Source organism: Corylus avellana, chromosome ca1 (assembly GCF_901000735.1).
Source record: "Corylus avellana chromosome ca1, CavTom2PMs-1.0".
NCBI classification, from domain to species: domain Eukaryota; kingdom Viridiplantae; phylum Streptophyta; class Magnoliopsida; order Fagales; family Betulaceae; genus Corylus; species Corylus avellana.
In genome coordinates this window covers 29,926,859-29,942,308 of record NC_081541.1, presented here as the reverse complement: position 1 = coordinate 29,942,308, position 15,450 = coordinate 29,926,859, and the positions used below count along the sequence as shown (strand labels likewise).

Genomic DNA, 15,450 nt, shown 5'->3' with positions numbered 1-15,450 from the left:
AAAGTTGGTAGCCTTTTATTCTTGAAACTAATCATTTTCCATATATAAAGTATCACAAGACCAAGACTTTTGAGGGCCTAGAACAAAACCATGACATAATGGAGTTGATTTTGGCTTGCTAAATGCCATGTCCTGTCACTAGAACCTAATTGTGTGAAACCAATCAAGCAAATCTGTACAGGCTCTACAATTTTTTTTTTTTTCCTAGTCCAAACAGAGGAGGGTTTTGTCACAATCTACAGCCATATGTGTGAGAGATAAACAAAGAATTGCTCTGCAGCCTTGAGGAGGAGCAAAATTTTTTGTCTTGTGTAAACTTGCCACTTAGAAAATGTCAGCTTGCCTTCTCAGTCAGGATTGAAACAAGCTCTGACTGTGCTTTTTCCAGAGCACTTGACAAATTTTCAGGCTTCCTGCCGCCTGCCTGAGCAAAATTCGGCCTGCCGCCCCCTCCCCCACCGCACAACTTAGCTATAGGCCCTATGAACTTCCCTGCCTGTACTCCTAAATCAACGACTCCAGGAGTGAATGCAGCAACCAGACTAACCTTCCCTTCACCTGGACAGGAGCCCAATACAACAGCTGCTGGATCTTGTAGCGCATCCACCAGATACTCCGCCGCGCTTTTTAGTGAATCAGCATCAGTATCATCCATGCACTCGACTAATACCCTGATATGAAAGTATTTCAAAGAGAAAAAGAAATAAAAATCATAATATTTTCTAAGTGTAAATGTTATTTTGATACTTTGGAGGTTATACTTTATATTAAACTTCGAAAAGAAGAAGATAAGGAGACATTTGATGTATCAGTCTACTTCACATCTGTAGTGTTTGAGCTCACAAATGTTTTACTAAGAAACTATAAATGATGATGGTGCAATTAATACTTCATCAAGAATGTTAGGTTTCTTGGCCTATAATGTGCATACCTTATTGAATAACTTCATATTACGCTTCCGTCACTTCACATCTATTATTTCTAGGTGAGAACTCGTACATAAAATTTAATAGAAAACACGAAGATCTTCTCTTTTGGGGTGGGGGGTGGTCGGAGAGGGAAAACTTGAAGAATGACCATGTATGTATGCAGGCACATACCTTATCTTTTTTGAGGTTCCCACTAGGAATGCCTTGCTTGCAATAATTGATGCTTTGTATTCTGCTGCTTTTGATCGCAAAGCAGAAACTTCATTTCTTGCCATCCGTAACTCCTCTAGGAGGTTTTCTACCCTGGTTGTTACTTCTTCAGCTTTGACCTACAAAAGGAAACTTTGAAGTATGTTAGAGATCCTAGTTCTATTCACAAAGGGAATGTTTTAAGCACTGGATAGCATTCAAAAGCTGGTGACCCGAAAAACAGAAAAGTGAAAACTAAGCCTACAGAATCCCTAGTACAATCAACTAGAATTAGAAAACAGCCGGAGGAAGACGGATAATGACAATGCTTCTATTTATTAGTTTCATAACATCAGTAATTTTCAGTAGGTTGAGGATTTCAACAAAGTTTGAACTCACAATTAGAACACAGACAATAAAGCAATTGTTTACTTGCCGGTCAATGAATATTGTTTGAATGTCAATTAAAAGATTGAATTCATCATTTCCTGTCTGCTTAGCCCTTTAAGACAACTTATAATTTAATCGAGTAGTGGTTTTGAGTTTAATCTTGACTCCATAATTTATTTCTTATTTCAGTTGGATATTATTCGTATTAAGCTTCACTTATTAAGAAAAAGTTTGAGCATAAATGTGAGTAAGAGTCTTAAAAATGAATTAAATGATTAAATTTACTATTTCCTATCATCTTAAGTTTTTTAAATAACCGGTGATTTAATGAATACTTTAAATGGTTCTCTTAAAACATACCATGCATTTCCAGCAAAACAAAGAGAGGATGGGCATAAGTTTTGTATTTGATAATAAGAGAGTTCATAATAATAATTAATAATTAAAAAAAAAAAAAAAAAAAAAAAAAAAAAAACTTACTTTGAGAGTCGAACATAGATTTTTCATATGGTAATCTCTAGCATTGACATATTCAATGAAAGCTTCACCAGCCACCGCTTCTATACGTCTAATTCCAGATGCAATACCCTGCTCTGAGATTATTTTGAAGCCACGTATCTCAGAGGTATTGCTAACATGGGTCCCACCACAAAGTTCCATTGATACTCCTGGGACCTCTACAACACGCACCTATAGCACATCAAAGTATTAGAAAAAAGAAAACTAATAAACTGGTTTTGTATTGCATGTCCAATATGTCTCCAAAATGTCCTGTTGAATGTTGAAATAAATATATATTGCCATGACACAACTACCTCTGGAATTTTTTGAAGTATAAAATTTATACTAAACAGATACAGAAGAAGACATCATAGAGACAATTAGTTAAGAGCATTGAAGAAACACAATAATTCAAGGGAAAAGAAAATAAAAACACTACTGGCCAAGAGTTATGCTTCTGTAATCAGGACTGTTGATTGCTATGTCATCGTGCTCGTATAAACTATAAGCTGGTAAGATTGATCAAAATTAACATTGTTGAACCAAGAATTAATAAGAACAAAAGCATCTCAAGGAATAGTCTCGAACCCTTTTATTTTGTCCTAAGATGTTACACTTTCTCAAACACACTCTTTATGAAGCATTTATGGAAGCAGCTTAGCTGAACTAGTACACAGGTAAGCCAGTGATGTTGGCAAAAATTTGTTATTAAAACATCGAAGAAGTTCAAACCTGCTCTCCATACTTTTCCCCAAACATTGCAATAGCCCCTGCACTTTTTGCGTCAGAAAGAGGCATGACTTTGGTTTGAAGAAGGGTTGCATCCCCAATCCATCTGTTGATTAGTCCTTCAATTTCCATGAGCTCACTGTCAAGAAGTTGTCGGTGGAAGTTGAAATCAAATCTGAGACGATCAAAAGATACCAATGAACCGGCTTGTGATGTTTCCTGCCCTACAACTTTCTTAAGTGCAGCTTGTAGCAAATGAGTAGCAGTATGATGAACCTGAAAAACACTAAAGAAATTTAGATAGCAAGCCAAAAGGTATGGCAGAACTCTATGCCAATAGTGAGTACCATCTATTAAACTTAGAATATTTTGACTTTTCTACCTTCCAAATCAATTTGAGGTTGAACAAAAGCGTCAGTGAATAATAACTAGTTAAACTCCCCTCTAAGTGAATAATAACTAGTTAAACTCCTCTCTAAGTCTGAAGAATGTGTTATAAACTTCATAATTTTTGGAAATAGAAAAGTTGAATCCACAGTTGAGGTACCTTAGCTCGCTGCCTAAGTTTAGCATCTACCGCTGCTTCCACTTCTCTACCAACCTCTAGAACTCCCTCTCTAATAGTACCCTTATGAACAAATATGTTACCAAAGGATTTTTGGACATCTTTTATCTCTACAACAGCTTTCTGTAGGCTTTCACCATCGTTAAAATATAGAAATCCATGATCTCCAATTTGACCGCCTGATTCAGCATAAAATGGAGTCCTGTTTAGCAGAACTTCTACATCACTTCCTTCAGAAACCTGTATCACAGGGTTCCCGTTCACCAGAAGGCTTTCCACTACCGCTCTAGCATAAAGGTTGTCATATCCAAGAAATTCAGTGTCAGGTACATTTTCTGCCAGATCTGCACCATTTCCAACTGCAAGTTTAACAGCACTATGTGCAGCCTGAGATTGACGCCTTTGGTTCTCCATTTCAATATCAAAACCATCCATATCTATAATGGCTCCACGTTCTTCAGCCACTTCTTTTGTTATCTCAACTGGAAACCCATATGTGTCATACAAAAGAAAAGCATCCTTTCCGGACAAACAAGGTGCAGTTCCATTTTCTTTTGCACTTAATAATGCATTAGCAAGCATTTCATCCAGCAATTTTTCTCCTCTCTCTAATGTCTGTACAAAACGAAGTTCTTCCCTTTTCAACTCCTCAAGAATACGGGATGCTATGTTTTTTACATCCGCATCAATAAGGGTGCTTAATTCTATTACTTTTTCCGCAACAACTGGTAAAAATGCTCCTTCAAGGTTACCCCTACCATCCCCCTTTATACCAAGCAACCTGCCAGTACGGACAGCCCTTCTGATGAGGCGCCGAACAACATAACCTCTCCCAATGTTTGATGGGAACACCCCATCTGATATGAGATATACAATTGCACGCAAATGATCTCCTATAATCTGATAACGAAAATAAATAATAGATCAATATGCCAAATAATAGATAAATATACAGAGGAGTCATGCACATTTGTTATGAAAAAGATTAAAAAATAAAAAAATAAATAAAATAAATAAAAAACGTATATGTTGACACAAGAACTTGAAAGAATTTGCAGCTTCAGAACATACTTTAAGGTTCATCTTGGTATAATCATCAGCAAGAGCATACGACACATTTGCCAACTCTGAGGCCTTCTCTATAATGGGATAAATCAAGTCGGTCTCGTAGTTGTTTGGAACCTGCAGGAAAAATATGATTTCCATGAATAGAAGTTTTGCTTGCTGGACAAGCTCCATTGATTGAAAATTTCCACTCCCATTGAAGCAGTAATTTTGCATTGACATGAAAGGAAAGAGTGTCCATTCATTATTTCTGTAATGAGGCAAACACAATCAATACCTTCTGAAGGATGCGAGCCAAACGCTCTAGACCAAGCCCAGTGTCTATATTCTTCTGTTTTAAGGGATCGAGCGAACCGTCCTCCTTTTTGTTGTATTGCATGAAAACCAGATTGTAGAACTCTATGAACCTAGTATCATCTCCAAGATCCTGCAAATCAAATTCATCCCATAATGTAAAAGAAAATTGAAAGCACTAGCATAAACTAAATCATCTTGCACCGATCAAAAAATAATGAAAAAAAAAAATGAGAAAGAGCCTATGAAAGAGTCAATTGAACTTATCCGATACGCACAGTGTCTAAAATTCCCCTCTCAGGATGGAAATCATAATAAAGCTCTGAGCAAGGACCACAGGGACCAGTAACTCCACTATTCCAGAAATTGTCATCTTCACCCATCCTCTTTATACGCTCCACAGGAACCCCCACCTGACACAAAAGCCACGGTCATAGAGTTTACATGACCATAAGTTCATACAAAAAGAAAAAAGAAAGTCATGTTGGCATTTATGAGGATTATCACATTCTTCCCACCAAAAATGATAAGATACCAAAAAAAGAGAGCAATTACAACGAGACTTTATCACGTCTCTTTGTAAAATACAGATTGAGATACATATAGAGTTACATGGAAAAGTGTATGCACACCCAACAAATAATGTTAAGAGCATATGGAGAGAAAAGCTTAATATGGGGTAATCACATATAAAAACATATAACTAATTATGATCTCTTGTTTGACAGACCTCATCACGCCAGATTTCAAAAGCTTCATCATCGTCTTCGTAAACACTAATCCATACCCTGTCAGCTGGCAATCCAAATCTGTAACCAAATAAGTACTTAGTTAATGATCTTGCAGAGAAAAATAAAGTACAATGAAATAATGTACTAACTTTTCCTTTTGTTCTGCCAGAAAAATAAAAAATGCCTGAGCACACACACAAATTGGATCTTAGCAACAAATTGCTTATATCCTTAAGAAAGTCAAGCAAAGCACTTCTTTCATCAAGGACATTTCTGCGATGAGGACTTGATTTTCAGTTGAGACAGGGAGGTCCCTGTTATAGAACATGAATATCCTGCCCTTGCTTAATTCAGCATCATATTCAATGTTTGTGTGCATGCAAGCGCGCACACACACACACACACAAGTAGCCTGGATAATGTTTCTGTTGTATATACTAACTAGTGGGTGCGGGAACAAACACACACACACACATGCACAAGCAGCCTGGATAATGTTTCTGTTGTATACACTAACTAGCAATGAAACCTTCAGCATAACAACTAGAAATCATGCTTCAAGCAAGAAGCACAACGTATAAGTTAATGAACCATTAGTGGCACAAAAATTCATGCATACTCCACTGTTGAAAGCTCCCATGCCCATTTAATTGCTTCCTTCTTGAAGTAATCTCCAAAACTGAAGTTTCCAAGCATCTCAAAAAACGTGTGATGTCGAGTGGTTCGACCTACATTCTCCACGTCATTGGTACGTATACACCTTTGTGCAGTCGTAGCACAAGGAACCTGTCTGGGAACCTGAAAAGAATATGCTAACACTGTTCAAAAGTCCTTCATTCCGATTAAATCATTTGATTCTGAGAGTTAATATTGCCTTCTTAGATTGTTCCTTTTGATTTCAATGGAAATATTTTGCGAACCTGACATTAGTTTAACAAGAAGTTTCTGCTAACCTTTCCAAGGAATATAGGCTTGAATTGAAGCATTCCAGCAATTGTCAGTAGAACTGTTGGATCATCCGGCACCAGAGAAGCACTTGGAAGAACCTTGTGACCACGGGAAGCATAAAAATTAAGGAAACGACGGCGTATAGAATCCCCACTTACAGGTAGATCCTTGGATGCCTCCCCCATCAGTTCCTCAGTCATGGGCTGTATTGATGCTGAAAAATCATGCGGTAAATGTCATATGCTTCAAAGATGGAAGCAGAAGGAAATTTTAGAAGCCCTTAATAAGAAGTTATTACACTTAAATACAGCAACCTGATGTACTGCTTGTGTGAAATTGCATGCGCCGTGCTCCCATGAGATCACAATGACCACAGGGCAAACTAATAGGAGAAAAAAGGGCAATGGTTCTCGTAAAAATACCTGCATAATCCCAAAGATCAATATCAGAAAACTCATTCGTCAACCTCAAGAACTTAGCACAATGCTTTGAAGTTCACATCAATTAATTATAACGTGCCACAACAAAATCAATTATTTAAGGGAAAGAGTTATAGTGTAAAAGCAGATTCCTAAATACCAAGCAAGTGTGGCAGATACACTCTCAATATAGAGAAACCCTATTCTATAGAATTCCGAAGTCAAAGAAAAAAAAAAAAACTTCATCTGTAAAGCAAGATGTCCTACCTCAAAATTCTCGCAAGTCCTATCAAACAAGTGTAATCCTTTAAAGAACTTGACCCCTTTCTTTTGCTAAAATCATAATAACTTCACAAAAAACAGTAACAATGACTCGATGATCCCCCGCCCCCCCCCAAAAAAAAAAAAAAACTCATCAATCTTTCCTCAGCTTCCTTTTCCCACAAACTACGAATCTGGGTGTTTTTTTTTTTTTTTTTCTCTGAAGTAGTTGATATGCTACTTTTCAGTAAAATTTTCTAGTGGTTACAATATAAATTTTACATCAATAAAATGAATTCCAGTCTTAACAATGATTGACATCAAAATATGAAGAACACCAACTTCAAATTATGAACAAAATAAAATACAAAAAGTACATCTTTTATGGAAAAGAATAAAAAGCAGGACGGAGCTCATTGAGCAAACAAGCAGTTGACAGTTTTTGGTCAAGTGGGTCTGCCGAAAATGAAACAAATTAAGCTCAAACAGCAGTAGTTATAGTAAAATCTGTAATTGGAATGGTTTCTAATCAGAGAACGAAAGGAAAAAAGAAAAAAGAAGCAGAGTTGGAGAAGAAAGTACCAGTGGAAAGCGCAAATTGGCGGTTTGGCGGTTTGGGAGACAAGCTTGAAGATGGAAATGGGATGAGAGCCTTGCCTCCATGGCTGCTGCGTAAAGAGTGTGGGAGCTTCAAGCTTTCCATGGCTGTCTCCCTGTGGTTAGTTTGGCTTTGATTTTCAAATGGACGTTTATATACGTTGGTGCGGATGGAGGTGGATAAGCGGTTTTTGAGAGGTTCACATTTCCGGAGCTAATTCAATCTTACTTACCCAAAATAATAATAATAATAATAATAATAAAAGAAAAAGAAAAAATAGGGTTGTTTCTTTTTATTTATTTATTTATTTTAGGTATAATGTTATAAATTGTATTTTTATCCAATAATTATTTCACAATGCTCTAACAATTAAATTAGTCATAGTAAAAATAAAAATATTTTGCGGAGAAGATGAGAAGCTTGACTGAGAGAGAGAGGAGCTGTGCGTGAGTTTTGAGCGTGAAGGGGAAGATTGCGTCGGGTTTAGGGTGAGTGTGTTTGAATGAGTTTGGGAAAAATGATTTACGAAATTAAAAAATGTAAACCGTTTTCCAAAAAATGTAAAGGCCTTTTTGTCAAACGGATATCATTTTTAGTTGGACTTTTATTTTACAGCACACCAAACACCGTAAAATGCCAAAAACATTTTCTGAAAAATATTTTACACCAAAACAAATGGAGACTAAGAGTTGGATGTAGCTGTCAAATTAACGTTGTTAGATAATTGTGAAATATAAATGTGATATATAGCATTTCTCTTTTTTTTTTGCCCTTTTTAATTTTTTTTCCTTTGTTGTTTTTTCCCTTTTATTTTTTAATTAATAGAATTATAACTAACCATCAAGCATCTACAAATGAAAGAGTTTCTCTGGATGGTGCAAGCTCAAATGAAGGGCCTATTCGGCTTCTAGATGACTTTTTCCCAATTGAGAAATATAAATTTCTTTACACTTGACCCGAGTTCTTTAAAATTAAAGATCTGAAAAAACCAATTAAAACACTTTAGGCTTTTGAACTATTTATTGTTGAAACTTAAGCATACTAACTTGGATATTGTCGACAAATATACTGTACACACAAATGTAGAAATGATAGGACGGGATCCTGTGTAATATGATTGTCTTATTGCACTCGGATAGTCCTATTGCACGGGATTAGAATCCAAAGAGATCAGAATAAAAAAATAAAATAAAAACAAAAAACATATATAACAAGAAACATTCATGGCCTACCTTGAAGTGTGGATTGCTTAATAGAAATCCGACATGCCCACAACCCCAACATCGGTTTGGTTTGGATAATCACATGGACATGCATTCTATCAACCTAACACAAAGGAAACAGTAGTTTGTGATGCTGTCTGGCCTTGTGGACATATATATATCATAGCCCTCCATGGCTTTCTGCAGACCACAAGATCAAGCAGAAAAACATCACCTCCATAGCTCCTCCTCCTCCTTGCTTGTTCAGATCACCCCCATTCTAATCTACAGCCATGATCAACCCGAAAAGGCTCATCGCAATGGCAAAGAAGTGGCAGAGAATTGCTGCTAACAAGCGCAAGAGGATTTCATATCCAAAAGCTGAATCTTCAGTGGCTAATAAAGAAGGTCATTTTGTTGTTTACACCACTGACAACAAACGGTTTGTCGTTCCCTTGGAATATCTCAGCCAAAACGTCTTCAGAGAGCTCTTGAGAATGTCTGAGGAGGAGTTTGGATTGCCTGGCAATGGACCTATCACGCTGCCCTGTGAAAGTGCTTTCATGGAGTACGTCGTTTCTTTGGTTCAATGGCAGATGCCTGTAGATCTAGAGAAGGCTTTGCTCACTTCTATGGCAACATGTCACAGCTCCTCATCATATTCTCTTACTCTAAGACAGGGCCAACAGCAAACACTTATTTATGGGTTTTGAAGAAATTCTTTTTTGTATGCCAGAGATTTCAGTTCTGTAAATTTTGAAGCAGAAATTTTAGTCCCATTAAACGACATACTTACATCCTTCTGTAATCAACAATGTTCTCTCACACATTTTGTATTTGGTAAAAGCAGAAATTTCTCAACATATTCGGCTTACAAAATGCTTCAATCTCCCACACCCCAATTAACCCTCTCTCGGAGTAGGATTGGAAAAATGTTTGGAGACTGAAAAGCCACCAAAGATTTGAGACTCTTTTGTCATTTCTCTAGGGTTCTTTTGAGGCTCTCCTCATAGCCTTTTGACACAACGAACCTTGAAGGGTTGTCCATGGATGATTGGATTAAGAATATCATTCGGCCCTTCCCCTTTCTCAAGGTAAAGGAGGGCTCATATTACCATTTCCAACTCTTTGCCTTCGATGCACAGAGAGAGAGAGAGAAAGGGAGAGGGAGAGAGTGATTATACTTTAATCCCCCACCCATTTTGGTGGGTTTCTAACAGAGGCTATGTTAGTATTTGTTTGATGATGGGTGACCTTTTTTGCCATGCTAAGTGAAGAAAAGGATAGCTCAGAAAATTGACCTAAAAGAAGAAGAAGAAGAAAAGGATAAATATGTTCTAAGTGGGTAATCTACGCTGTACATGGAGATGGAGAAACGTAATAATATTACGAAAGGACAATTGTTAAAATCGGAATGGCAGTAATAGGTTTGTGCAAAAGTGCATAAGAGAACACCAACAATAAGGACATATTGAGGTTTTAATAGCAGATTTAATTTTCTGTTATTGCTGATAGTTTATGGCATATACAATATTACTAAATCACAAATTATGGAGATGACAAGAACACTCTTCAGATACCAATCACCGACCCAGCAGGTTGCAAAGAAATCCAGGTTCATTTACTCATGGGTCATCATCAATATCATTATTTGAAATTGATACAAACCTCATATAGAACACACTCCTAAAAACGGCTTGCAAGAAAAGCGTGCCCATGTAGAACACTTAGCATCGTACCAGACATTACCCACACATCCCCCACAAACAGAGAGAGCGAGAGGAACAGAAGTCAGAGTCTTTTGATCACATAGTCACCATTTAATTGGTGATAGTAAGAATTATTAATCAAACAAATATAAATAAATAATACCACAGAAAACTCAAACCAAAACTTGAGATAATGGATCATAACACAAGTATAACGCTTTGCAGCTTCATTTCGAATAAAGCATTTCTCAGCATCAAAAACATAGAAAAATATTCTACACAACCGGAAAATGTAATACATTATTACCACATCAAACATCAAATGTACAGAGGCATTGTGCACTGTGCAGCATCTACTAGTCACCGTAGGTATTCCAATCATATTCTACAATTTGCAGCTGAAAAAGAAAATAATGCAATCATATGTTAAAATATGTTACTTGACAATGCATATATTACAAACTAGTACACCTTAAAGCAATGGGTTGGACTCTTCCCACTGTTAGGGAGAGGGCCTGTGAGGTCTACTTGATTCTTTTTTTACTTTAATCCAAAAGATAACATGAGTTTCAAAACCAAGCAGATCATGGATGAGATCCATACGATTGAAGAACCCCAAATCAAGGTAACGAAGTAAACCAAAGGCAGGTGATACAAAGAAAATTTGACTGCTTTTATGATGAAAGTAACTGACATATATTTTTTTGATAAGTAAAAGTAACTGACATATCCAGGTATAATTTGGAAAAGCAGATATTTTTAGGCATTGATATTCTTTTTTTTAGCCACAAAGAGCTGAACCGATATGAAGGGCTAAAGGGGTCGTGAAAAGTTGAAAAAGTTAACTGTCTTAATGAACAAGTGTATTTTTTTTTTTTTTCCGCATAAGAGAATTGGTGTACTCACTGCAGTAGACAAACTGGTTGAGATCAAGAGTCACCCTGCCTTGCTTTGCTGTATCAAATGAATTGAATAAATTCCTGAAACAAACAAGATTATAAGAACATAACCAATGTGGCAAGTAGCATGATATATTTTAAGATTAGAATATGGTTTGATTTTAACTTCTTTTTTCCAGATTCAATGGGTCTCACTCCAGATAAAGCACCTCTAATGGCATAGGAGTTTACATGTGCCAATGTGGACAATTTGGTAGAATTAAACCTAGAAGAGTAGTATCAGACCAATCAAATATAAGTCTAAAACCAGCCATGGGCACCATGTATACTGACCACACAATTGCGTTATATTATCACCCACATTACACCAAGTTTAAAAGATGCAACATCAAACATACACTTTGTGTGAACATAAGGATTATTTACCGAGCGGACTGTAAGAATATACAAAGAGATATGAAGTCATCCAGCCGAAATCGCCCATTCTTCTTTTGATCAAAGCTCTGAGAAATCAAGGAAAATCTTGTAAGCATTTTCAACTTAATCAAACCAACTTAACACTTGGATCTTTAGATCATATTCTCACCATTGGAAGTAGTGACATGGATTTTTATTTTTCTTTTCTTTTCTTTTTCAGAGATAAACAAAAAGACATAGAAGGAAGTATTCTAACATAAGCCATTTTAAAATTGCACAACAGCTGAAAATTTAAAATGTGGAGAAACGAAAGGCAGAGCATTAAACAGTTAAAAGCATAATCAGTAAAAATTAAAAAGATTTGAAAGGTGCTTGCATGTAAATTCAAAAAAGAAGAATGAAAAAAGTGTTACCATAAACATAACTGAGCTACAATTTCCAATATCCCTATTTTTAAAAATAGTAATAATTGAATAACCTCCCTAGTCCTTATCCTCTTCATTGGATAAAAGATGACAATACAGATCAAGAAAATAATTATGAAATTAGGTCCAAAATCAAACTTCTGAATCATGATTATTTGAACTTAAGAATATTTTAGTTAAAGATATGCCACATGTAGCAATGATGTAGGACAAAGAGCATTGACACCAAATCAGTTGTAAGATGGCAGGGACCAGATGTTTCTAGGGTTTCTATTCAGGCTACAAACGTTCGAACTTTTTTGAACAGTTTTAAAGGGCTGAAAATAGGAAGCAAAGTTGCAGGAGTTTCTGGGAAAGGAACTTGTTGTAGGGTTTAGGAAGAGGTAAGGTAAGGTTTCATGGTATTAAAGGTGGGTAGAGTTAGGGAATCCAGGGTTTTTTCTAACACAGCAAGGTATAGGGTAGAGTTTGGAGGAGAAACAAAGAAAAAAAGTCAAGCTTTTGGGCTGCTATTCTGTGGTTGTGAACAGTAAGCTGGGAACAGTATGATTGAATTCTTCGGTAGTTTAGAAGCAATTTAATGCATAGGTGATTTAGGGTTTTATAGCTGGAATCTTAGGGTTTGATTGGTGCCTGAATCAAGCACTGAAAGATTGTGCCCACTCATTTGAACGTGTGCCAACATGCACTAGTCTGCTGTGCAATGACTGATGCTCAAAGACATGAATGTTATGACTTCATCATTTCAAATTCCTATCATCAACCCAAAATTTATGCTATTCAAAAGATAAATCTCCCTAATACATTTTCTTGAGCAACTGGGGGGAAAAACTAACAGTACAAAAACCAAGACCCTTAATCAACATAGTTCTGGACATCATTTTTCGTAACAAAAGTTTCTATTCTTGTTTGTCAAAATATAAACTTTACCTCACAAACTGAGTAGAAAGCAGGCGAGTCCAATGAGAAACCAATCTTCACCAACGCCTGTAACCATTGAAGTTGACCAAAAAAAAAAATTGATATTTTGGCAAAAAATATAGGAGGGGAATCACACTGTTTCTCATCAATAGTAACAAAATGAGGTACAAGGAAACCTCATTGATTCATCCAACCAATTGAGATTTTACATGTCTACAAGAAACTACCTCATTTACGTCACCCGGAATAATATACCCACGACCCCTGGAACAATGACCAAATATGACAAGACAGTTAGGGCAAAAAGATTATACTTCATTACATCACATTACATTAATTGATACTACAAATCATTTGAACATGTTAATACAATGTTGAGCACAAAACCGAATAAGCTTCTAAAAGCAAGAAAATCACCTCTCCAGGTCAGAGAAGGCCTGTTGAACCTGCGAATGACATGGATAAATACTGCAAAACTTAATAATCCAATTTGGTTAATGAAATGGGAAACGAACTGCTGTTAAAAAAATTCTAACACCTTAAGAAGGAACTTGTTGAGCGCAATGAATTCTGAGAAAAACACAAATTTACAACAATAGAATTAGAAAGACAATCAAGTTTAAAGCTTAAGCACCAAAATGAATCAAAGTGCAAGAAAATCATCATCAATCATTTCGCTCACCATCGAAGCTCATCGTGCCGTTCCTATCAAAATCGTACATCCTGCATCAACCACAAAACAAATCAATCTTATACTATTCGTCCGTACACACATACATGTATATATATATACACACACAGTAGAATCAGACCTGATCATCTGCTGAACGACGGAGAGAGAGAAGTCGAGGTTCCCAACCGCCAGAGCTCCCTGGAACGTCGTCGTTTGGGTTAAAATAAAAATCAATTGGTTAGTAAGTACAGAGGATTAGGGCAAAGAAGAAGAAGAACCTTGAGCTGAGGCGCTGTCAGGCTTCCGGTTTTCTCCGAGTCCACTCGCCCGAACCACTCCCTCAGAATCGCCGTGTTGTCCATTTCCGTGGATGATCTCCCTCTCTCTCTCTCTCTCTCTCTAGTAGTACTTCTAGTCTTCTATACAGTAACCGATTAGCTGTTAGTTATATTCATTGTCATATTTTTGAGATGGCGTTATAATAAAAATTAGTTTTTAATTTTTTTAAGTGTAAATGTAATGAATAATTTTTATTTTCACGTCATTAAGATGTATACTTGTATTATAGTAGTAAAATGGTCAATTAAGAGGAATGCTAGACTTACAAACAAATTTTACAGAAAATTTTTTAACAATCTGATGTGGCACAATATGATTGGATATAAGATAATTTCAAATTTTGAAAAACTTAATCAGGTTGAGCTACATCAATTTATAAAAAAATTTCAATAAAATTTGTTTGTAAGCCTAACACTTCTTGTCAACTAAATAACAATTTTCCGTACATCAGATATACACCAAATGAACGTGTATAGATCTCATTAATTCAAAGAGTCGGTAGGAATTACCACCTCAGTAAAATGAAATAAAATAATAGTTTCTAAACATTATTTCAAATAAAAACTGGATTTTATAGGAAAATACAATTTTGGAAACTAATTTTATTATTAAAATTTCAATTTTGTAATGAAATAATTTTTATAATTTAAAAAACACACGCCAATATTTTTATGATCTTTGTTAGTTTTTGTGTTGGCTTAATTCAGTTCCAAAATGCATATGCTACTGTTCACGGCTCAAACACTGATATAGAATGCTCAGAATCCAATCTCCACCGTTCATAATGTAGATTCATGTGTTATGAACGTCCCTGCAAAATTTCAGCTCAATCGGACCACAAACGCCCATCGATCGGAGTTGTTGATGAAGACTGGACAGTCCGGGTCCGGACCCCATTTCCAGAAACTTGATTTTTCAAGCAGGGTCCGGACCTCAATTCCCCGGGTCCGGACCCCAGTTCCCGAAAGTGCATTTTATGAGGCCTGTCCGGACCTCAGATCTGCAGGGTCCGGACCTGGCTGACTTATTAGGGTTATTTTCTATTTAAACACGATTTTGCTACATTTACAAGTACGTATTTTATTGAGCAAATATCTGGGTGCTTAGAGAGAGAGAATTTGTTCTAGATTATTGTTGAAGAGAAAATACGTGAAGCCAATCGGAGTTCCGGTGAAAGGAAATCTTTTAGAAGAATCGTGCCAGATGTTCTGGAAAGGGCTACTGAGGTAGAAGTCAAGTGGGTCAC

At 36.3% G+C, this 15,450-nt stretch overlaps 3 protein-coding genes across 4 annotated transcripts; 1 reads left to right on the top strand and 2 right to left on the bottom strand.

Moving 5' to 3' along the window:
- LOC132162753 (alanine--tRNA ligase, chloroplastic/mitochondrial) lies at positions 1-7,769 on the bottom strand. 2 transcript variants are annotated; one of them, XM_059572983.1, is made up of 13 exons: positions 7,604-7,769; positions 6,656-6,763; positions 6,347-6,555; positions 6,013-6,191; positions 5,393-5,471; positions 4,941-5,075; positions 4,646-4,795; positions 4,375-4,485; positions 3,286-4,203; positions 2,742-3,014; positions 1,989-2,198; positions 1,101-1,258; positions 1-671 (listed from the first exon to the last, which is right to left on the bottom strand). In XM_059572983.1, exons 1-13 carry the CDS (start codon positions 7,722-7,724, stop codon positions 335-337), a joined length of 2,988 nt encoding a protein of 995 aa, XP_059428966.1. In that variant the 5' UTR covers positions 7,725-7,769; the 3' UTR covers positions 1-334. The 2 variants fall into 2 exon arrangements, with proteins under 2 accessions (XP_059428966.1, XP_059428974.1); XM_059572991.1 differs by having other exon boundaries at positions 6,640-6,763; positions 7,604-7,758.
- Positions 7,770-9,114: 1,345 nt separating this feature from the next.
- Positions 9,115-9,534, top strand: LOC132167878 (auxin-responsive protein SAUR64-like). Its single transcript, XM_059578915.1, has one exon. It carries the CDS (start codon positions 9,115-9,117, stop codon positions 9,532-9,534), a length of 420 nt encoding a protein of 139 aa, XP_059434898.1.
- Positions 9,535-10,703: 1,169 nt separating this feature from the next.
- On the bottom strand, positions 10,704-14,282 carry LOC132191667 (uncharacterized). Its single transcript, XM_059606763.1, has 10 exons — positions 14,144-14,282; positions 14,005-14,063; positions 13,875-13,915; positions 13,731-13,762; positions 13,610-13,638; positions 13,420-13,456; positions 13,202-13,258; positions 11,856-11,932; positions 11,437-11,510; positions 10,704-10,928 (listed from the first exon to the last, which is right to left on the bottom strand). The coding sequence occupies exons 1-10, from the start codon at positions 14,225-14,227 to the stop codon at positions 10,909-10,911; spliced, it is 510 nt and encodes a 169-aa protein (XP_059462746.1). The 5' UTR covers positions 14,228-14,282; the 3' UTR covers positions 10,704-10,908.
- Positions 14,283-15,450: the final 1,168 nt, after the last annotated feature.

Excerpts from the sequence above, each read along its gene's own strand:
- LOC132162753 (XM_059572983.1), bottom strand. The coding sequence starts at position 7,724 with ATGGAAAGCTTGAAGCTCCCACACTCTTTACGCAGCAGCCATGGAGGC. Across the intron at positions 4,796-4,940 it reads AGAGGGGAATTTTAGACACT|GATCTTGGAGATGATACTAG; the intron begins GTGCGTATCGGA and ends TTTGATTTGCAG. Across the intron at positions 4,486-4,645 it reads TGGCTCGCATCCTTCAGAAG|GTTCCAAACAACTACGAGAC; the intron begins GTATTGATTGTG and ends TTTTTCCTGCAG.
- LOC132167878 (XM_059578915.1), top strand. The coding sequence starts at position 9,115 with ATGATCAACCCGAAAAGGCTCATCGCAATGGCAAAGAAGTGGCAGAGA.
- LOC132191667 (XM_059606763.1), bottom strand. The coding sequence starts at position 14,227 with ATGGACAACACGGCGATTCTGAGGGAGTGGTTCGGGCGAGTGGACTCG. Across the intron at positions 14,064-14,143 it reads TGACAGCGCCTCAGCTCAAG|GGAGCTCTGGCGGTTGGGAA; the intron begins GTTCTTCTTCTT and ends ACGACGTTCCAG. Across the intron at positions 13,763-13,874 it reads CGGCACGATGAGCTTCGATG|AATTCATTGCGCTCAACAAG; the intron begins GTGAGCGAAATG and ends TGTTTTTCTCAG.